At 41.9% G+C, this 22595-nt stretch overlaps 1 protein-coding gene across 1 annotated transcript; it reads left to right on the top strand.

Moving 5' to 3' along the window:
* Positions 1-8274: 8274 nt before the first annotated feature.
* On the top strand, positions 8275-21916 carry NMUR2 (neuromedin U receptor 2). Its single transcript, XM_083728745.1, has 4 exons — positions 8275-9191; positions 17161-17245; positions 19373-19498; positions 21289-21916. The coding sequence occupies exons 1-4, from the start codon at positions 8466-8468 to the stop codon at positions 21546-21548; spliced, it is 1197 nt and encodes a 398-aa protein (XP_083584871.1). The 5' UTR covers positions 8275-8465; the 3' UTR covers positions 21549-21916.
* The last annotated feature ends 679 nt before the right edge of the window (positions 21917-22595 follow it).

The raw sequence follows: 22595 nt of genomic DNA, 5'->3' as shown, positions 1-22595 counted from the left end.
ATAAATAACTCCAGCAAGTTCACCTGGTTATTTTTTAATAATAATAATAATAATAATAATAATAATAATAATAATGTATAATATATAATAATTTATTATTTGTACCCCGCCCATCTGGCTGTGTTTCCCCAGCCACTCTGGGCGGCTTCCACAAATACCAAAAATACACTAATATGTCATACATTAAAAACTTCCTTAAGATGTCTTCTGAATGTCAGGTAATTGTTTATCTCTTTGACATCTGATGGGAGGGCGTTCCACAGGGTGGGCGCCACTACCGAGAAGGCCCTCTGCCTGGTTCCCTGTAGCTTTGCTTCTCGCAGTGAGGGAACCGCCAGAAGGCCCTCAGCGCTGGATCTCAGCGTCCGGGTAAAACGACGGAGGTGGAGACGCTCCTTCAGGTATACTGGGCCGAAGCCATTTAGGGCTTTAAAGGTCAACACCAACACTTTGAATTGTGCTCGGAAACTTTTCTTCTAATCTGATGTTTAAAACACACACACACCATATACACCAAGATTTGATCTGATTGATATGCAGCTCAACTTCCCCAAGCTATTTCTCTTTAATGAGAGAAAAAAATTCAGGTAGTAGAATCGTATACTTGCAATTCTCATATGGGCAGCAGATTTATAATTCAATTCTCTCTTTTGACAATGACTATTTATTTGTATATGAAATGAAGACATGAAAAGCTTCCACAATCACGGTTTCATGGCCCCAAAACCGAATTCTTCCCTGGGCTTTAGATGTGCTTGAGGGCTCTTGGGCATATTTGGCATTCTAAGGATGTGGTTACCAGCCACAAAATGACTGCCATGCGGGGGGGGAGGGTCATAGCGCAAAATAGGTGCCGTATCTAGAGAGCAGGAAAAGAACCAGGACTGCAGAGTTACATAAATATGGAAAACAATTTTTAAAAACCAACCAACCAGAAAAACTATGAAATATGTAAACCACTAAACATGTTCTAGGAATCTCCTGTTTCAAACATGGCTGAGTCTGAGTCTGTATCAGTGCTTCCTTCCATATGAAACCCACCCCACACAGCATTACAATCTGCCAATGAAACCCTGTTCCAAGAACCATCACATATGGAATGCCAGATGAGCTTCAAGGGGCAGAACCTTTGCTGTGGTGGACCCTGTCATTTTGAACTCCCTCTCTCTGGACATTTGGCCAACACAGGCTCTTCTGTCTTCCCAGAGAGGAGTGAAAATAAATAATATCTCTATGCCTTCAGTAGTTAGGTTAAGCAAGATTTGGTTTTGTTGCTCCTGTTTTGCATTTACTCACATTTTTTTTTGTTTCAATTATTCTGCTGTTCTAACTCAAGTTTTTAGATATATTTCTAGATCTGAATTGTTCAGGCTGTGAATAGTTTTAATATTTTTGTATTATTGCAAATGACCTTGGGAGCCATTGGAGCTGAAATGAGATCAGTAAGTATAGTAAGCAACTAAATAAGTAAAGGAAGTAAGATAAAGTGTTGGAGTGAGGGATGGGTGTTTCAAAATGTAAGCATCACCACTGCTTGTGCCAGCAACGAGGTTTCCCAGCTAGTCACTTTGGAAAATGTTCAAATATGGGTTTGTTTTTGCCTAACCCCATCTCAAACATAGATCAAGTTGTTTCCATAGATGCTGCTTCCTTCACATTTGTTTTGATTCTATGCTGACAAGCATCTGGGGGGGGGGGAGACCAACTTTGGCCCACAGACATCCAATTGGTGACTGTTAACACTAGTAAATTCTTCTGGGCTCATTCCCAAAACACCTGTACACACAGAGAAAAAAAATCAACAGGATTGTTGGTGTACCTGGTTGACAGGTAAGAAAAGTGGGCACATTGATTTGCACGTGCAGCGATAGCAGAAAAGAAGATTAGAGGCAAGCGGGTAAACTGAGCAATGGCAGGAGGTGAAAAACAGTCAAAACATCAAGGGGCCATGACACATGGGAGAAGACATAAGAGCATAATATTCCATAATTTTGGTTTTGCTTGGATGCATGGGCAGCTGTCAGATGCCTTATTCTTCTGAACACCAGTTGTTGGGAACCACGGGGGGGGGGTAAGTGATCCTTCTGTGAGGAGATGGCCCAGATGGTTCACCTGCCTGGTCCAGCAGGTTCTTCTTACATTCTTAAGAATGTTAAGAGAAAGTCAGATAGTCTCACTTCACAAAAAGGAGTGTTGACGCTTGGGCTTTCATGCAGTTCTGCAACTTCTGGTATCATCTGGAATACATGATTTCTACAAAGATGCTCCAATGACTGCAGTAGCCAGATGAGGTTGTACAGTGATTAGGTGCAGCTGTTGATGAGAGCCTTGATGCTTCCTTCTCAAATCATGTGCTTTGACATTGACAAATGCATTTATTCTCTTTGTTTAATCTGCACTTGTTTTCTCATCTGACAGTTCCTTTAGAAATTCTCTGTTGGCTTCTGTGCCATGGGCAGATATATGGCACCAGATGGTCTGAAAGCAACGGGTATGGAATGCCTACTCACCAAAAATAAATAAATAAATAATGTTGTGTTTATGGGTGTGTTGTTGTTTTTTCTAATATTGGAAGGAATAACAGCCCTCATGATTCAAACTTATATAAACCAAGCTTAGCCTAAGTGAGACGGAGGACGACAACGACTATTTTGCCTTGTGGACATTTTGTTTCACACCTGCTCATTGTCAGGTTTATATATTCCTTGCAGCCAACATAATAATTATTATGTTGTGAAAATTCCCAGTCATCTTTGGCTGAAGTATGGCAAATAATACAGTGGTACTTTGGTTCCTGAAAAACTTAGTTGTCGAACAAATGGCTCCCGAATGCCGCAAACCCGGAAGTTTGTGTGAACGTTTTCAGAAGCTGAATGTCTGGCTTCTGTGGCTTCTGATTGAGTGCAGGAAGCTCCTGCAGCCAATCAGAAGCTGCACCTTGGTTTTGAAATGGTTTCAGGAGTCGAATGGACTCCCGGAATGGATTAAGTTTGAAAACCAAGGTACCACTGTAATAATAATAATAATAATAATAATAATAATAATAATAATAATAATACAATCATCATCAAATGGGTGTTTCTGACTGGAATGTACTGCTAGTTTGATCTGATGTTACAACACTGAGCAGCCTCACACTTCATTTTGTATTTTGTAACATTGATGGAGAAGTTTAATGGGGGTTCCTAGTCTGGAGATACCTCTCCCACAGCTCTGCAATCGAATCCTCTAATTCTGTGGGATTTGCCATCCAGTGCATGTGAGCTGTGTGGAACCAGGAACATCTTTCCTTGGCCTGGAATTTGGTTTTGGTTGCCAACAGCACCCAGAAGGGTTCTTTTCGCTTTCACTCTTTCTGTCAGGCTGGCTGGAATGGCCAATGGGACAGATTGTTTCTGGGGAAAGGAGAAAACTATACTTGATCAGCTCTATGTGCAAAGCCTTAGAAACTTTTCTTTCTTGTTTCAACTGTAAAGTCAGGGTACTGGCATTCTGTGTTGGAAAACTAGCCCCCTCGGGAGAGGCTGGCCCCTCTCCCCGGCTTCCGGGGCTTGTTTGCCGGTGATCTACCCTGGCTGGCTTCCCCACAGTCCAGGAAGATCTTGATAGGTGACATCTCCCTGCGTGGAAGATGCACACCCCCTTCCTCCTGCATACCAGCAGGAGAAAGAAGAAAGTCAGAAAGTCTGTTTTATCTACGGTTTATTTCTGACTGTGCAACTGTACAAAACATGTCCGTTCACTCAGACTTCTCTCTGAGCAAGTGCAAAAGACTTCCTTCACAAGAACAACAGGAAGGTCTCCTATTACACAAAAAACAAATCCCTGTGAATTCCCTGTAGCTTCCGGTCTCACGGTCAGCTCCACCATGTGATGTAAACATCGAGCGGCTTGTTTGCAGCTGCGTAGGACTCATATCCCAACATTCTGATTTTTACCTGAAAATCATTTAAACACACAACTCAAGGGAATATCAACAAAACCATCAGATCCTATACATACACTTAATCAGAGGTGTTCATACTTTATGATAAACACTTATTATCAATGATAAACATCATGCATAACAATATTTCAGTATTTCCTCATGTGGCCTATAAGACACCCGAGCATGATTATGAACCAAAATCAGGAATATTATAAATGTCACCAGGAATAAAGCTACAAGTTCCATTTTCTTTATTATTTTCGTTTGGAGGATAAAAATGCAATCACTGAAAAACATACATCCTTTTAGTTAGAAGTTATAAAAGAAAATTCACGCAACAACCAGGAACCGTGTCAGAAAACCAAGAGCAGCAGTATGTTTGGCTCTCCTATTTCCTAAAAGCAAAAGGACAGAATCAATTTTAGATATAGAAAAAGGGCATCAATGAGGAACCAATAAACATAGAAAGATCATCAGAAATAAGAAAATCCCTCTACCCCATATTTTGTCACACAGAATGGTACAATATCACAGGCGATAAACAAAGACAAACAATTCTCCAGTCAGGGTGTAGGCATAGATAGGAGTGATGAGCTCAGCAACTTGCAATATTGGGGGGATACAAATGTACTGGATTGGATTTTTAACTAATATTTTTCTGTTCCAGGGCAAGTTGCTACACAAGCATTGCTTTCCTGCAATGAAGATTCAAGAACATCACACAGTTCTACTAATAGGGTGTTTCCTTGGAACAGTCAGGTTTCTGATCTGTAATAAGCAGGGGGGGAAATGTTAGAGCCAAATTCTGAGGAAAATATTTTTTATATAAAAGCCCCATTAAATGACAATATCCAAATTTTACAACAACTGTCTTCCCAACAGGTGTATAAAAGCTTCTTCTTATAATGGAAGCCATTTTCATAAATTAAAGAATCCTAAACAGATTGCCAGGTGAATGATGAACTGATGAATTATCCATCCATTTCCTCTTCGAATATAGTCAGTAGGTAGCTCAATAATGGCTCATTATAGCCTTTTAAGGATTCTTTTACATTTGGGCCCGTTTTCACTGAAGAATGGTGAGAGCAAATTATTTGACAGCTAACATTTTAATGTCCCGATCACTTATAATAAATGCAGATGTTATTGTCCTTCTTTCAGAAATTTAGTCACTGTCTATTGTCAAATGTTAATCCTAGCCAGTATAGAGTAAATGAACGGCAAAAGTTTCCCTGTCAGCCTTCCAACAAGAATACCAACAGAACAGCATTTCTTTTTTACAAATTTATGTAAAAATAAAATTAAAAAATCAGGCAGGTTATGAAGAAAACAAATACTCTGGGCAGTCACCCCACTTTCTGCTCTCTCAGCCTTTGAGCTTAACAGGTTATAAATTATTTTTGAGAGATACAGTTTTATGAAATTATTTTCTCCATCATCATTAAACTTGAAGACTCTGTTATCTTATCACTATAGCTGTCTTTAAAAAAAATACTATTTTAAAAATCTAGGGTCTTAAATCATATTAGCTCCATGAAATGAAGCGCGCAAGGCATTCCCAAACAGGTTACAATATTCACTTCGGCTACGCTTGCTATTCTCCATTCTCTGAAATGCTCCAATCAAAATGCCTAAATTTTCTGTGACACATTTTTCCTTCCCACCATATTTTATTTAATTAGTTTTTGGTTGGTCTCTTGCGACTGAAAGAACTTTGGAAGCACAAGATTCCTTGCATCTCGTTTATGATATTCACGGTCTGAACTTTTCAGTTGCTTTTGTAATCCAATGATTACAAATGCAGAAGCATTTGTCTGAACTTCTAATAAATGCCAAGCTTCTTTTTGATTGCCAAAACCTGTCACAAAGTGTACCCAGATTTTTGTCTCTTCTAAACACATGCATCTCTCCCCCTGTAGTGGGGCAGGGGGAGAGAGACCATTCTGATTTTTAACAGAATACCTAAGCTGATATCCAGGAGTAGTGATGTCTCTAAAGGTCATAATTATCTGGCTCAGAAAAAGAATTTGCCCAGCTCATAATGCTCTCAGAAGCATTCTGAATCAAGTTCCTTTCCCTTGAGGAATTGCTCTCTGGCTTTCAATGCAAAATGTTTTTAGCTTAGCAGATCAGGCATTAATCAGATCAGGCACTATTCACTGTAGGTGAATAGGCAAAAGCTGTGTAACATCAAGCCTTTTATTCTTGGGGAAATTATTGCCGATAGCTGAGAAACTGTATGAGCCACAAAGTTTTCATTTTTAAAAATGTTAAGTCCTTGCTCTCACTGATTGCTCTAAATTACACTGCCAGCCTATTTGATACAGCATCCATTTTTTCCAGCAGCCCAAAGCACAATCAGAAGAAGCCAACTTATGACACTAAGGCATGTTCTCACTAATCATGGTTTAAACAAACTACAGTTCACAGAGTTTCTCCATTGGAGAGAAATGAAGTTTATTTAGCAGGAAAAGCAGAACCTTTGATCTCTTTTTTGGCATAGTGACGAAACAGGGTGAGGGAAGCACACAAGCCTATGGGAATTAGTATTCATATAGAATGGGTCCACTTCCTGGTGGGGCCAGGTTGTGGTCCGGCCACCTAGCCACTTCCCAAAGTGTTGGGGCGGAACGGTATCCCGCATTGCGCTGGGGGAGACACCGGCCATGTCAGGTTGCCAGGTGGCCAATCAGGTTGCTTGGTGGAGACAATTTAAGCCTTGGCACGATTCTGAGGCAGCCTCGCACCACTTGGTTTCCACCTACCTCGTAGCAATCATCACAACTTTGTAAGGTTTGGCGGTTAGGCATTGGAATAGTGGTGTGGGGGGGGAGGGGAGGTGTGGCCACTACCTGCCCCTCCATGCTCTAGGGTATTCCATTAAAGGAATCCGGGGGTGTGGTTTTTGTTTGAAGCCTAGGGAGTGGCTAGGGCCATGCCACGACCCCAGCAGGAACCCAGGGGGGCTCGAGTTGATCCACATCATCGGGGCTCCCCCTACTGGAGGTTTACCCTTACCAGACCTCCTGCAAGGCAGGCAGGAGTCAGATATAGTCTGTTGATGCCAGTGCCTAAGCCAATGCCGCTCACATTCTGTAACCAATAAAGCTGTGGCCTAAATTTTGCCCATTAACATTTAACCTAACATTATGTGTCCTTGTGTCTTTATTCTCCTGGGGGTGGCTTGGGGGGCCTTGACACGCAACAGAAAACCATGGATTATTGTTAAATAACACAGGGCTAATCATATGAAACTGCTTGGAGTTATTCTGATGCATGCCTATCTTAATGCTCATTTCCATTACCCAAACCACTTGACAAAAAAATGACAGTCCTAAACCAATTTGAAATACTCCCCACAAAATGTTCTGCATGCCAATCACTTTGGAAAGCAACTTTCTAATCTACCTTGCTAGTTGGTGGGGTGTTTTTGTTTGCTTTGCTTAGAATTGGATTTTTTTAAAAAATATGAGCAACATTTATTCCCTTTGGTCAGAGATGAACTGAAGGTGTGAGATCCCACACTCTGGATCACCAGGTCTCAGAACTATCCTCAAGGATCATGTTGTTGCTGTTATAAAAAATTGACACCGCATTATATGCAGCATGCAGTTCTTGGCATTGTGCTGATTGCCTTAAAATACATTCCAGGGTTTCTACTTCCCCAGATCTGCACTGATATAGTGCTCTCATGTGGTGAATTTCCACCTCCAGGCTTGCACTGGTGTTATGTTAATACCATTGAAACTGACGAATGCAGAGGACTGCTCTCTGAATAGATCTCTACAATGAAAAGCCAACCTATTGCCATGGCTTATTCCTCTTTGCTTAACGTGGAACACGCAAATCTATAAAGGGAATAAACCTATAAACTGCAGTGTTTTAACACCACCACGCCAACTTCCAGCCAAAATAATTCACTTTAACAGAACTTCTGATTGCAGCACACAGCCTGCACCCACCCCCACAGGGACACTTAGCCTCTAAAAAGGTGAAGAATTTTACAGGTGGCCTTACACCAAAGCTTTCAGATTCAATGCTCTAGTCTTCTTATCTTCTTTCCCTCCACCTTTACTCCCAGCTCAGTGACTGTAACTGTCAGGAAAGCAAAGACCAGCTCGATCAACATGTCATTTGATTCACGTAGCCAGCCAATGAGTATCTGGGAGAAGGGAGGAGCTTGCTATCGAAGGGACTCTTCACAAGTGAACAGTTAAAATAGCCAAGGCAGACATATACACATATCTGTATATACATATATACACACACACTTCTTTTCTCTCAGTGCCTTTATGCTTTTGAGTCTGAAAAGACATTCTCTCTCTCTCTCTCTCTCTCTCTCTCTCTCTCTCTCTCTCTCTCTCCTCCCCCCAGACCTTCTCCCCATAATTTCTCTCTTTCTCTCTATTGCTCTATCTCTCTGTTCTGTTCTGTCCCATTTTTACTTGGAAAAGTGAGCCATCTGAAACAAGAAAATCTTGGACAATCTAGGTCAGTCTGGAGCCTGGAAAGAGATTCTTCATCCACTATACCCGCAATGGATTGGATCACAAACATATCTTCAGGTGTCTACCAAACAGAGGAAGAAGTGGAGCCACTGATTAGAAGATACCTAAACAGCACTGAGGACTACCTTACCTTTTTATATGGACCCAGACGGAGCCATTTGTTCCTGCCTATGACTTGGATATATGCTTCGATTTTCCTAGTTGGAGTGTCGGGCAACCTTTTAGTGTGCCTGGTGATTCTCAGGCACCGCAACATGAAAACGCCCACTAACTATTATCTCTTCAGCCTTGCCATTTCCGACCTGCTGGTCCTGCTCTGTGGGATGCCCTTGGAAGTCTACGAAATGTGGAGCAACTACCCCTTCTTGTTTGGATTGGCTGGGTGCTATTTCAAGACGGCTCTCTTTGAGACGGTGTGCTTCGCCTCCATCCTGAACGTCACCACAGTCAGCATAGAGCGGTACGTGGCCATCATGCACCCCTTCCGAGCCAAGCTGAAGAGCACCAGGCGGCGCGCTTTGAGGATCATCATTGCCCTGTGGCTCCTGTCTGTCCTCTTCTCTCTTCCCAACACCAGCACCCATGGCATCGTACTGCAGTATTTCCCAAATCACACAGAAGTCCCTGGCTCAGCAACGTGTGCTGTGGTTCAGCCCATGTGGATCTACAACTGTATCATCCAGTTAAGCTCCTTCCTCTTTTACGTGCTGCCAATGAGTGTCATCAGTGTGCTCTACTGCCTGATGGGGATGAAAGTGAGTCCTGCATCCTCTTTTTGTGTAACTTTCTTTAATGGTCCATCTCATCTTAAATCATCTCATCCTGTACTTTAAACTCTTTAAAATTGAGCCTCTACTGGCTTACCATTATCTTTCTGGCAATGCAACAGAAGTTTAGATTCTGCCATGTGGAAGTAATGCTTCGGACATTCACTTCCCATAACCATTCATTGCCCAATAATTAATGGAAACCCATTTGCCCGACCTATTTATGACTTTTAAAAATAACACACATCTTCTTCCAGCACTCTTGCAACTCCTATTTCAGCCTCACCCTTTTTCACATTTGCAAAAGGATCCATGTGTAAGTTTGCTTTTTAAATCAACATTTAGCCAGTGCATGTTGATTTAGAATAAAAGTGCAATCAGTCAAAGAATATTTAGTACTTTTCATCTTTTTCTTACAGCCTAATCTCAAACAGGTTTATTCAGAAATAAGTCCCACTGAACTCAATATTGCCTATGAATGAGATCACACAAACATACCACATAACTGTACGATACAATTTCACATGTGCACTTTACTGTTTGATTATTGCCACAAAATGATTCCCTCTGCCCTCATACAGGCAGAAAGTTATTATTTCAAAGGGATCCTACAGAAATTGCTTAATCAAAACCCACCATAAGGCTGTCTTGGTGTTTTATAACAGCATCAGACACTTTTCAGATAATAATCCATTTAAAATGAAGTCACTTCTTGTGTTACAGTAAAAACCCACTAGGTCAAACCTTACACCAAATCCACAGTTAGGAGCTTTTCGGATGATTTGAAAAGGATTTTGCTTACCATTTCAGCCTTTTATATACAGATGCTTTATTCTTTATGGCGTATGCTCTTCCATTATGATATATTCTTCTGGCTTCATTCACAAAAGGCAACAGCAGTGGAATCACTGATCTAAACGTCACCTTTTGTGTTGGTGCTGGTTCTGTAAGATTAAGGTGCATGTAAGTAGGGATTAATCCTATTATGTATAAAAGTATTGTTTTCCTTGCATGTCCAGCATCAAATTCATTCTGCACAGGCTTTCATCCTGACCTGTTCTGTGTGGAACAGGGAAATATGCCATTTCATTCAGAAAGAGAAGATAACACTTTGATTGTGGACTGAGATAATCACATAGAGTGTGACGTTTCTCTCTCTTTCTCTCTCTCTCTCTCTCTCTCTCTCTCTCTCTCTCTCTCTCACACACACACACACACACACACCCTAGCACCATATTTGTGTCCATTATGTTCTGTTTCACAACAAGCTTCTCTCTTTCTCTCTAGTTGTGAGGATTTGAATGCAAAGGTGACAAGAGATCCTGAAACCTTAGTGGGAAAGTAGGATTTATTTAACCTGCAAGAACCCTGAAAGCTTTAAAAGGTCGGCTGAGAGTAGGGATGGGTTAGAAGTTCAGTTCAGTTTGCATTTAAGGTGAACTTACCTGATTCACACTTTCTAAAACAATACATGAAGTGAAGCAGGAAAAAAATGCACTTCTCCTAATTTTGCAATGCAGATTCTCCAGGCAAGCAATGTGCACAAAAATGCATATATCAGTGAATGGTGTTCCAGGCCCCTTCCAATTCTATAATTCTATGATTCTAAAGAGCATGCAAAAATGCATTATGTTACAGAAAACTGCTGTGCAGAAACGTGCATATTAGGGGAGACTGTAAGATCAAAGGCTGCTGAACAGACTCTTGGGCTGAGGTATTGTTTGGGGGGGTTACTGAGGGGAGGGTTGTTGCTGTTGGTTTTCTTGTATCTTTATTTTTGGATCTTGTGATTTATATGGAAATTGTTCAGTTTCGTTGTATATTTTTGGTGTTTTATTTATTGTTTATGACTACTTTTGTTACGTTTGTAATTTTGTGATTTTTCTTTTCATGTTGCAAGCCACCTTGAGCATGGTTTGAACTGTGGAAAGGCGGCACACAGAGAGCCAGTGTGGTGTAGTGGTTAAGAGCGGTAGTCTCGTAATCCTGGGTAACCGGGTTCGCGTCTCCGCTCCTCCACATGCAGCTGCTGGGTGACCTTGGGCCAGTCACACTTCCTTGAAGTCTCTCAGCCCCATTCACCTCACAGAGTGTTTGTTGTGGGGGAGGAAGGGAAAGGAGAATGTTAGCCGCTTTGAGACTCCTTAAAGGGAGTGAAAGGCGGGATATCAAATCCAAACTCCTCTTCTTCTTCTTCTTCTTCTTCTTCTTCTTCTTCTTCTTCTTCTTCTTCATCTGTGTGCAAATTCACATGAGGATATTTGGTTAAAGCAAAAATGCAAAGTGATATGGGAATGTGGAGAACTGAATTGAAGAATGGGAAAACAAGAAACTGAAAGTGACAGATTTCCCCTTGTTGACCCAGCCTCTTCTGTAATAGTCATGTTCTAGTTGAGTTATGGAAGATTCTGACCCGAGTTACCTGATTTTACAGTTATGCCCAGGAAAAAACAGGGAATATTTGTGGTAGGCGCAGCAATTTGTATTCCAGGTTGGGGAAAATGAAGTAACCTTACACAACTTTCTTCACCCATGTCCACTAGAAGTTAGGGCTGGGGGTTTTCCCCTTTGGTGATTTGGAGAGAGCCAAGCTAAATGAGATGCTATGTGTCAGCCTGATTTTTGTTCTTTAAATAGCAGTCATGGGGACTCCAATGAATCATAGAATCATGATTGTACACAAAATAATTTGTACGAAAATGCTTATACTAAGGCATCCCTAGCTAGCAGGACCAGTGGTCAGAGCTGTAGACCAACAACATGTGGTGACCAAAGTTTGAGAAACACTGTGCTGAGGTAAAGTGTCCATAAAAATGCATTGATTAGAGAATATAATGCACAAAAAATACTTTCTATGTGGGGAAATTTGCAAAAATGTGCATATTAGGCAAAAAAAAATCATGCAAAATTGTGTATATTCAGAGAAACTGGCAATAAAATGCCGACTGATTTTCATGAGGACTTAAAAAAAAACCCAACCTCACACTGATGTGTAAATGTGGAGAACTGAACTTAAGATTTGAAAAATGAGAAACTGAGAGAAACCAAAATGGACAGATTTGTCTATCCCTAGTAATCACTCATTCCCCACCAGCATGCTCTAGCATTCAACACACAATGCTTCCATTAATTAGTGGAGGTTGGGGGGGGGGACAGAAAGCCTTTCAACATACAGCTCTCAATCATTTAGAAACTAATTGCAAATGAGTTATTTTCCTCCACTGGCAGAAAAACAAAATGATGCTGACAATCTCAGTAAACTTATAGGGAAGGAAGAAGGCATGAGTTATGTATTTAGAACTTTTGCTAATCAGCAACATTGATATCCCAGGACATTATATAACAGGATTAGGGCTGGTTGCCATTTCCTTGATTATACCGTTATTGATCAATACACTCATGCCATTTGCTACCAATGGGAAAATGCATTGAAAAGTGTGAGTTGAACAAATGACTAACAGAAACATGCATAAACACCCTACAAGCAAATCAGGATGCATGCTCATTTTTTAATATCCTCCTGGCAAAGAAATCAGAATATAACCAGAAGCAGTCGGTGGGGGGAGAGCAGGGTGGTGTGGCGTTGCTCACCTGGCTTCCCAAAATAGAGGTTGCTACTGCGAGATGAGTGCCACAACCCCAGAGTCGTCCGTGACTGAATCAAAGGTCAAGGGTCCCTTTACCTTTTTACTGGTATTTGATAGGGATATGGGAAGGGGTGTGACAGCAGAGAGGTCAGTTTGGTGCTGGCACAGTGGCAGAGCCAATCCAATACTTATTCTGCTTTACCTCTATTGCATCCCTGCTTCCTCACCTAGCCCTGACCTCTCTCCATCTCAGTTACCAACAGTGTCCCCCACACTGGGAAACCAGGTGAGCAACACTGCCCTACCCCATTCTGCTCTGCCAATCACTACTAGATTTATTCTAACCCTTACATAAGCTTTGCCCAGTAAATAGGTCGTATGGATGATCCCTAAGTGCATTAGTGATTTCCATGAGATCGTACACATTGTTACTACAAAGATATTTCTGATGCAATTCATGAAACTGAAATCCAAGTCAATTTACACTGCAATTCCATGGAAGTCCCACTGTGTTCATAGCAGTAGGTATGTTTAAGATTGCACCCTTAAGTGTAAGTGTACAATCTTGAAATCCCACCAGCTTCATGCAACTTTATTCAGCTCATGGCATGATAGCCGTTTTAAACTGTAAATATTATAAATCCCAAGAGTTTTGCTGCAAGGAATGCAGAGTAATAATAAAAAGTCATATAGTGTTCGCAAATGCCTGAAGGTTAATTGCAATATGGGACTATGTTTTTATTTAATAAATATGTAGGCAAAATATATTTTTTCCTATGGAGCATTTTTCAAGTTTATTGCCATGCTACCACAATAAATACTCCATGGCTTTTTCTGGGGTGGGGAAAAAACTTTCAGGCAGAAAAGGCCAGCCACTGAATCATGTAGCAAAAATAGCAGCCATTAGTTGCTTTGCATGTTAAAGCAGTAAAAATATATTACCAAACAGAAATGAATTTCGAGTATATTAAACACAGGAAGACTGTGATGAGTTGATAAATGACAGAAATGATTTCATATTGACCACAGCTTAAAAGCTCATAAAAGAGCTTTTATGAGCAATAAATCCAATAGCATAAAGCAGGTGGAGACAAAGACAGAGCCCACAGAAATCATGGGAAACCTATATTGTGCTTCCAGACAAGAGGCTTATCTACACTTCTTTTTAGCCATTTTTTGAAAGTGCAGCTTTACTTTACAGTATTCTGCCTATTAGATCCAGCTGCCTGCTTTCTAAAAGCTACAGAACGTTTTGCTTTCCAAGGTATTATTTAAAAACACTTATCATTGCAAAACTCAATAAGAATGCCTTGCCATCTGATTAGTAATTAATCACCATTAGTAATAGCAAATAAATGTCTTTCTATTGCACCTTGTTTTTGCTCAAGTATTCTCGTAGGTATTAGGTAGGATTTGGGCATATATTTAAATTTGCTTTGGTTTTGTAATAGATCACAGCTACATGGTGGGCGTGATTCAGAATAAAATTAGTTGTGATGAATATTGCAATCCCGGAGCGCTGATATGGATCTTATACCAGTCATAGGGTTGGGTCAAGACTGGTCCTACAATGGTCCCTGGGAAGGTGTCCTGAAGAATGTTTTAGAATACCACTTCTGAGGGTAGACACCTTGGTCTGACCTTGGAAGAAGATATGTGGCCTTCTCTCTGCTGTGGCAGAAACCTAAGTCACCCTTCCCTTGCCAATGTCTGAGATCCATTGGGGGGGGGGGTTAGAATTTCTAAGTGGTGAATATCAGGGTGCACATGATACAACTGTACCAGGAAGTAGCATGAGCCCAGCAAGGCGTTGGCAAATGATGGTTTGTTTTCCTTTGGTTTTCCTCTCTCCCGTTCTGGATTACCACCTGCATTAGTTAAACTGTGTCTAGCTACAACCCACAATCACTGGTGCATAGAAACATGGTTAGGACCAGGTTTTAAGGCCCATTGTAAATATAAAACTGATTTAAAATCAAACCAAACTTCTGTATTGCAGTGTTGCTGTTCTCAGCAGCTTTTGGTGGTGATATACATAAGAGAGACAGGATAGAAATTAAAATAACAAATGAACAATAAGAATAAATAAATTCTATTTCCCCATGCATGCTTGTACCCCACTTTTCACCAGAGGTTTCATAGAGGCGAGATATTCTAGGATGGGTTTTTCCCCACTCAGCTCTCCTTTGTGTCCTCCACCACCCCCTGCTATACACTCATTTTTTCAAGCACCATGGAAAAGGTTAAGTGTAAGTACATCTTTCTGTATTGGAAAAAAATGAAGTTTAAAAAGCACAGAACAGATGCCTCTGCAATCCATTCACCAGAAAATAAAATGCATACAGGATCTTGGACAGGGATTTTCATACTTTCTTATAATGCATCTCATTCAGCTAAATAAATAATAATTTATTTATCTGAACTTGTTCAAACCATAATCTCTTGCCATTAAATTCAGAATTGAGCTAAACCTTTTCATTTTGTGCTTTTCTTTGGCTGGAGTTGAATCCAGGCTAATTTAATAGCATTCAGTTCCTATTAGTCACAACTAACTTCACAATAACTTCAGTAGAACCCTCAGTCCAAGTAAAAAAAGTCTGGACCCAACCCATTGTGGCAGTATAAAGTGAATTTTATTTTCATTTTCAAAAATTACTTGCCACCACATCAATAAGAGGATTGTGGGAAGCAAGGGATATTAGTTTTTCCGGTTCTATAAATTTTATTGCATTTAGCTAACTGCTGAAACTAAAACTCAATTCAGACATTGGAATCCATCTTGCAGGGATGTGTCTGCTATTTCTGCCCCCTATTGTCAGACCCTTCATGAACCAGAGGCATAACTCCTGAAGTGGGGAGCCCCGCCCCAGTCCTTGAGACGAATGGGCTTCTGACTGCAGATGATTGCTTTTGACTCAGTAAGGTGATGAAGATGGTAATGGGCAGGGCAGAGCTAGCCTGTTCACCCCTCCTCTCTCTGAAATGATTCTGATCACATGTGGGATTGGAACGCCCAAATGGAATTTTGTGTTCATGGAACATTGTCATTCTTCTTACATGCAGTTTTAGAATATATTTGATATGGTGCTTCTTATTGCTCTCCCTTCTATTCCTTATCAATTTGGGGGTGTTGTTTTTGCTTTACTTGGCTTTCAGCTGTTGGCCTGAGTGATTGTGAATCTTTTGCACATTCTACACATGTGATGCCCCTTTCCCTGAGTTCATTGTCTTTATCCTGTTAATAAGATTCTGTGTGACGCTAGGGGTGGAGAGCACAAATTGGCACAATAAACCTCTGGTTCTTTCTGAGCTAATGAACTGCTGGAGGAGGTGAAGATCCCAGTTCACTGACAGTCATTTGCAAAGTACCAGAAAATGGCTTTCTTGGCTTCTCTCTGTTTCTCCTGGCGTTCAGAGTTCTCTCTCTTTCTAAGACTTTTTGACAGCACTTTAGTAATTAAAAGGGTAGCTTTCTTAACAAGCCTTATTTCACTGCGAATCAATGGTAGCCTAAGCAAAAAATAGTATAGCTTACATCAGTACATGTTGTACTTTTTTTTGAAAGCTCCAGAGCTGATGGATACATACACAGGGTTACCAAAGAACCCACCCACTCCCCATTTCTGGTGCCAAGCTGATGTCCATGGATTAAAAACAAACAAACTAAACTTCATATATATAACACCAGTGGTTCTGGCAAGCAAAGGAGTTCAAATTTAATGTTGCCATGAGCCTTCAGCATGCTTGCTTTGTCTGGTTACCTATATGGGTGGAACACCCCTGTTTTCTTGGTTCTACATGTTGCAGCATGGGACATTTGTGCATGTTGTGGACTGGACAAGATTCCATCAGAAGTACTTTCTGATAGTAAGAGCTGTTAAACAGTGGAACAGACTCCCATGAGAAGTGGTGGACTCTCCTTCCATGAAGGTTTTTAAGCAGAGGTTGAATGGCCACCTGTTATGCATGATTTAGCTGAGATGCCTGCATTGCAGAGGGTTGGGCTAGAAGATGACACCTAGGGTCCCTTCCAACTCTACAATTCTAGGAGTTGCTAACTTAGTGCCTCCAGAGGTTGCTGCACTGTAAGTTCAATCAGCCCCTGTTAGCAGGACCAATAGTCAGGAATAATGGAAACTGAAGTCCAACAATGTCTGATTATCTCTGCAATATCCTTAACTGTACACTACAGGCGATCTTAACTGTACACTACACAGTATTCCAAATGTGGTCATGTTTGTTTTTCTATATGTTGTTTTATCTTTAACAATACTTTCCACCAGTTTTTCCAGGACAGGCTGATTTTCACTGATGTTGTTAGATCCATTCCTACAGCAATGTTTCCTGACTTTTTCTCCCCCAATTACCAGCTGAGAGGAGACTGTTCTTTGGAAGTAGATGAAATGGGAATTAATGTTAAAAGGCCATCCAGAAAGTCTGTCACTAAGATGTTATGTAAGTAACAAATTTGTGCTTTGCATTATGAATGAATGTGAGGCAGGCCAATGTACGATAATGTATTTTAGGATAAGGTTACCAGACATCCCTATTTCCCGGGGACATTTCCCAGATGGCAGTCAAACATGGCAATCCCTATTTGCACTGTGTCTCTGCACTTTTAATCAGAGATGCAGAGTATGTATGTGCAGTGTATTTCAGGAACCAAGCCCAGAACCCTGTACTACTAACCAGGGAGTAAGTCCCTTCAAATTCAATGAGGTTTATTGTTTAGTGCAAGGGTAGTCAACCTGTTTATACCTACCACCAACTAATGTATCTTTCTTGATGGTAAAATTTCCTTACCGCCCACCAGTGCTCGATGGAAGGAGCATTCAGCTTGTGCCGTAGAACCCCCTACCGCCCACCTAGAATCCTGAAATGCCCACTAGTGGGTGGTAGGGACCAGGTTGACAATCCCTGGCTTAGTAGATGTGCATTGGGTTGCCCTGAACCAGGACTTTCCACTTCTGCTTGTGATTAATTTTGAAAAAGGACTTGGAAGCTTCCATGCAATTACAGCCACAAAGAACTGTACAAAGCAATTTTAACCACTTTCATACATGAATCCCGTATTTTTTGCCCCATAGGATGCACTTTTCCCCCTCCAAAAATGAAGGGAAAATGTGAGTGCGTCCTATGGGGCGAATGCAGGCTTTCGCTGAAGCCTGGAAAGTGAGAGGGTCGGTGCGCACCAATGCCTCTAGCTCTCCAGGCTTCAGGAAGCTATCCGCAAGCCTTGCAACGCCAGCGGGAGTTCCCGTGGGCTCACAAGGCTTGCGGGCAGCAGCCTGCTGCCCGAAGCATGGGGAGCCCTCCGGAGGGCGCCCCCTGCTTTGGGCAGGTGTCCGCAAGCCTTGTGCGCCCGGTGGCACCTCCTGCCGAGTGCGTGAGGCTTGAGGCGGCAGCCTGCCGCCCGAAGTACGGGGAGCCCTCCGGAGGGTTTCCCGTGCTTTGGGCGGGTGTCCGCAAGGCTTGGGGCTGCAGCCGGGGCTGGGGGGGGAAATATTTTTTTTTATTCATTCCCCCCCCCAAAAAAACCGAGGTGCGTCCTATGGGCCGGTGCGCCCTATAGGACGAAAAATATGGTAATTATTACTTTAGCAACAGCAACAATAGTGTCACTATATCTTGCCCAAGGCAACCCAAAGTGACTTTAGGACTCTTGCACCTGTGGGTGAGATAGATCTGGTGTCTATGCAGGCACAGGACTGATTTTTTCCAAATCTACATGTAGGCCAAGCTCACCAACAGATACAGGAGTCCTGAGAAAGTCTTGCATCTCGTAGTTACATTATGTGGCAGATGCTAAAATAGGGATGGGGCAGAATCTTAATTCAGTTTCCACTTAAATGTGATTCACACTTCCCAAAACAATATGCTGTCATCCTGCAGCTAAGTGATATGTACATAAAAGCACGCAGCATGGTAAAGTGTGCATAAAAGGCATATATCTGTGAAAACAATATCCAAAGTGCATTATGTTAAGGAAAATGTTCATACTAAGATAAATTTGCCTAACATGCTGATGAATTTTCATGATGAGTTCTTTTTAAATCACAAGCTGATGTTGGAATGTGGATAACTGAACTTAATATTACCAAAAAGAGAAGAAAAAGAACGGTGAGAGACCAAAATTGACAGATTTGCCCATTCCTCTGATAAAATAATAAAATGTCCCATGAGAAGCAGTGCCAGACCTTCAGTCTATACAGCCCCTTCCAAATTTGCACTGGCAATGGCTTGTCTAGAGTTCACTTATTCTAAGTAGAATGTTCAATAAGAACCAGTCAAGTATTTATTTCCACTTGTAAAATGACACACTGATTTAAAATATATATCAATGACATACTGAAGCCTGATATCAGTGTAGAATCAAACTTTTATTGTAAGCTAATTTCATCTTGTATGAGCAAAACAGAAAAGAGGAAAGTAAATGTTACAAATGGGAAAAAAAATATTTCTGTTTGATTAAAGTGGGAAGCTATCTGAAGTATTCATTTGCTTTCTTGAATCACCTGGTTTGATGCAGTAAAATAGCAGCCTGTATGTCTTGCTCTTCCCTCATTCTTCTCTCTCTGACAGTTGTCCTAGTAATCGTTTTTGGCATATGCTGGGCTCCGTTCCACACAGACCGACTCTTCTACAGCTTTGTCGTAAACTGGACAGAACCTCTTGCCAATATGTTCAACTTAATCCATGTGGTGTCAGGTAACTTTCTCTTTGTCTCACAGTTTGTTCAGCACAAGCAAAGCATCCCAAAAGAAAACTCTGATGGTTATGTTGAGTCAGAATGACATAAAATGACCCTCTGATAAACCAATGAAAACTATCATTCAATAAACTGAGACTTGGAAAGAATGTTCTCCAGTGAACATCAACTGCTGAATGAAAATGTGTTTTCTTCCTCCCTTCCACACTACAAAGGGCCGTGGGTCAGGCAAAAGGCAGTAGCAGACTTTGGGGTGATGTGGGGTGCTCACCTGACCTCTGGTCACCCATGTTGCTGCTGCATACCAGGGCAGAGAGGTGCTGTGGTGGCAGGGTTGGTGCAGTGCAAATGCACTAACAGGAGCACAGAATTGGCTCCTCTGGTACATTTGCAATGGGCTATCCTGGTATGCAGCAGTGATGCAGGTGACTGAAGTCAGGGTGGACTTTGGTCTTTCAAATTTCAGCAGCGCCCTGTGCAAGGTCAAAATTCAGTCCTTGCCCCATCTCTTGTCTTCCATTTTGCTCTATCCATTGCTCATGCTCCATGCTCAGTGCAGCAGAACCAGTCATGCTGCCCTAAACCCACCTCTGATGATTGCCACCACTCCACTGTCCACTACTGGATGAAGGTTCCAGCCTTTCTTCCTCCAAAGTCTGTGCTCCTGTGCTATTGTAGGTGGGGGGAGCATTATATTGCAAATCAATACAAATACTCTCCCTCTGTCCTTGATAGCTTAGATGTGACTTAAAGACCATAATATAAATCTGTGCTAAGGTTCTGAAAACAGAGAAGGCGCAAGGGTGCCACAATGCTAGTTGCTTGGACCTGTATCTGTATGAAAAGCATGACTTCTTAAGGCCATCGTGACCCACACTCAGCATTTTTACTCATAAAATAAGCAAAACCCATTATTATTGCTACTAGACCATCTCTAATATAGACGTTCTCTTAGCTGATTTCTCCGCCAAGCAAGGAATCTCATTAGAAAGTACAAGGAAGAAATGGATAGATGATAGATATTGATAGATATAGATAGATGATAGATGATAGAAATTCTTGTTGTAGGTTTATAAGCACCTAATTCTATTACTGCTGCAGACACAATGCAAATACATAGGGTGCAATAACCACCAGCCGAGCCAACTCAAGTATTTAGTGGAAGTCCATTATGATGGCTGAATACCAGATACACCACAACCATGACAGATGAACCCTGTTCGTGCTTCCTGCTTGTCTGAATGGAGGATAGAGTGCTGTGTGTAACAAAGCATTCATTGCTCCTCGCACTTTTGCCTCTGGCCCCAGTCATTGCTGGCATATGAGAAGGGGGGGGGGAGGTTGCTCAGAAGGAAAGGCGGCTCTTGAAGTTTCCCCACTCCAGCTTTAAATCACACACACACTCCTTAATTTATATATAATTAGGCAGACCTGTCTTTGAAAGACACAGGTTTGCTATCAGCTGTCATGTGGTAATTTAGGTTGGTCCCAAGGTGTAGCAGATCATTTTCTCACAAGCTTTGAACATAACAGCTCCTTTCCCTTAACTGCTTTGTATTCAGACTAGAGCACTGTAATCTCTTTGACAGCACTGCAATAATTTTTGTCTTGGAGAACAAGTGCAGCTAATATATCTGAAAAACATTGCCTTTAATTAGGCAGAAACAGGGGCTGTAAATGCACCACCTGATAAGACTAGCCTTGTTCCTGTCAGCCAGTTAAGCTGAGCAGAGGAACTATAGCTCACAAGTTGTCTCCCTGTTTCTTTCTGCTGTTTCCCCTCTTCTAGGCATTTTCTTCTATCTGAGTTCTGCTGTTAACCCTATAATCTACAATTTGCTGTCCAGGCGTTTTAGGATGGCTTTCCTGAGTGTCATCTTTCCTCAGTGCAAACACTGGCACCCCAGACACACTACCAGTCGCCTCCCATCCCAGCGGAGCATCTTCATGCTTGGGGAACTCAATGTTGCAGGGTCTGCAGAAGAAAGAAGCCATCCATATCCGCAGAGGTCGTCTGTCTGCAGCTCTCACCTGTCTGGCGGTCTGTGACTAATGTGACCTTTGGGTGTCCTCCCAGCCGCACAGGAGCTACTTATCCATGACCAGCTCTTGCACAGCTGAAAGATCATATGAATGACCCAAGCGTGTGTTTATTTCCTTTGAAATTGGCATGGTACCAGGAGGAGCAGGGCTCGTTTCGTGGGTGAGGCTACACAATCAGGCCCCAGCCACATGGTTTCCCAGCTGTGCAGGAGATGCTCGTGCATAAGGGCACCTTGTTGGATGCTGAAGGATGAGGCCCACATGAGAGATGTGAGGAGAAATAGAAATTACACTTCCTTTTGAGGAGACGGGGGGCTTTGGGGAGCACCCTTCCACCCTACACCCTTGGTGTTCATTCTAAAGCCTTCCCGGGTATCTATACTTCCAGAAAGTCCTCTTATGGCCTCATCTGGGCTTTCCTGTAAGTGTAAGAAGCTAGAGGAGGCACCTACCATGTCTTTGACAGTTGTTCACTGTTATTTTTCCTTGTAAATAAATCAGTGCGGAAAGTGAGTGTGTTTTTTAAGAAAGGAATGAATAAATAACAGGAAGCTGTTCCTTTAAAAACAAAACCAGCAAGAGCACCAGTCTCAGACACCCGGTAGCCAGCTTCTGCAACTTCTGGTGCTTCAGTTAATTCCCAGGGGAAAGGCATCATGAGGTAACTCATGCCATGGAGCTATTAAGATCAAGTAGCACCAGCATCCAGAGAGGTTAGAGACTGCTGGAAGAAAGATTGAATAGAAAAAAGGTAAAAGACCACCTGGACGGTTAAGTCCAGTCAAAGGCAACTATGGGGTTGCAGCACTCATCTCGCCTTCAGGCCGGCCAAGGAACCTGGCGTTTGTCCACAGACAGCTTTCTGGGTCATGTGGCCAGCATGACTAAACCGCTAGTGGCACAATGGGACACTGTGACAGAAACCAGAGCGCACGGAAACGCTGTTTACCTTCCTGCCACAGCAGTACCTATTTATCTACTTGCACTGGCATGCTTTCAGACTGCTAGGTTGGCAGGAGCTGGGACAGAGCAATGGGAGCTCACCCTATGATG

Source organism: Podarcis gaigeae (assembly GCF_964106915.1).
Source record: "Podarcis gaigeae genome assembly, chromosome: 2".
In the NCBI taxonomy this organism is placed as follows: Eukaryota; Metazoa; Chordata; class Lepidosauria; order Squamata; family Lacertidae; genus Podarcis; species Podarcis gaigeae.
Note: the sequence above shows the minus strand (reverse complement) of the source record. Positions and strands in the feature narration are given on the sequence as shown.

Excerpts from the sequence above, each read along its gene's own strand:
- NMUR2 (XM_083728745.1), top strand. The coding sequence starts at position 8,466 with ATGGATTGGATCACAAACATATCTTCAGGTGTCTACCAAACAGAGGAA. Across the intron at positions 9,192-17,160 it reads ACTGCCTGATGGGGATGAAA|CTGAGAGGAGACTGTTCTTT; the intron begins GTGAGTCCTGCA and ends CCCAATTACCAG. Across the intron at positions 17,246-19,372 it reads GTCTGTCACTAAGATGTTAT|TTGTCCTAGTAATCGTTTTT; the intron begins GTAAGTAACAAA and ends TCTCTCTGACAG.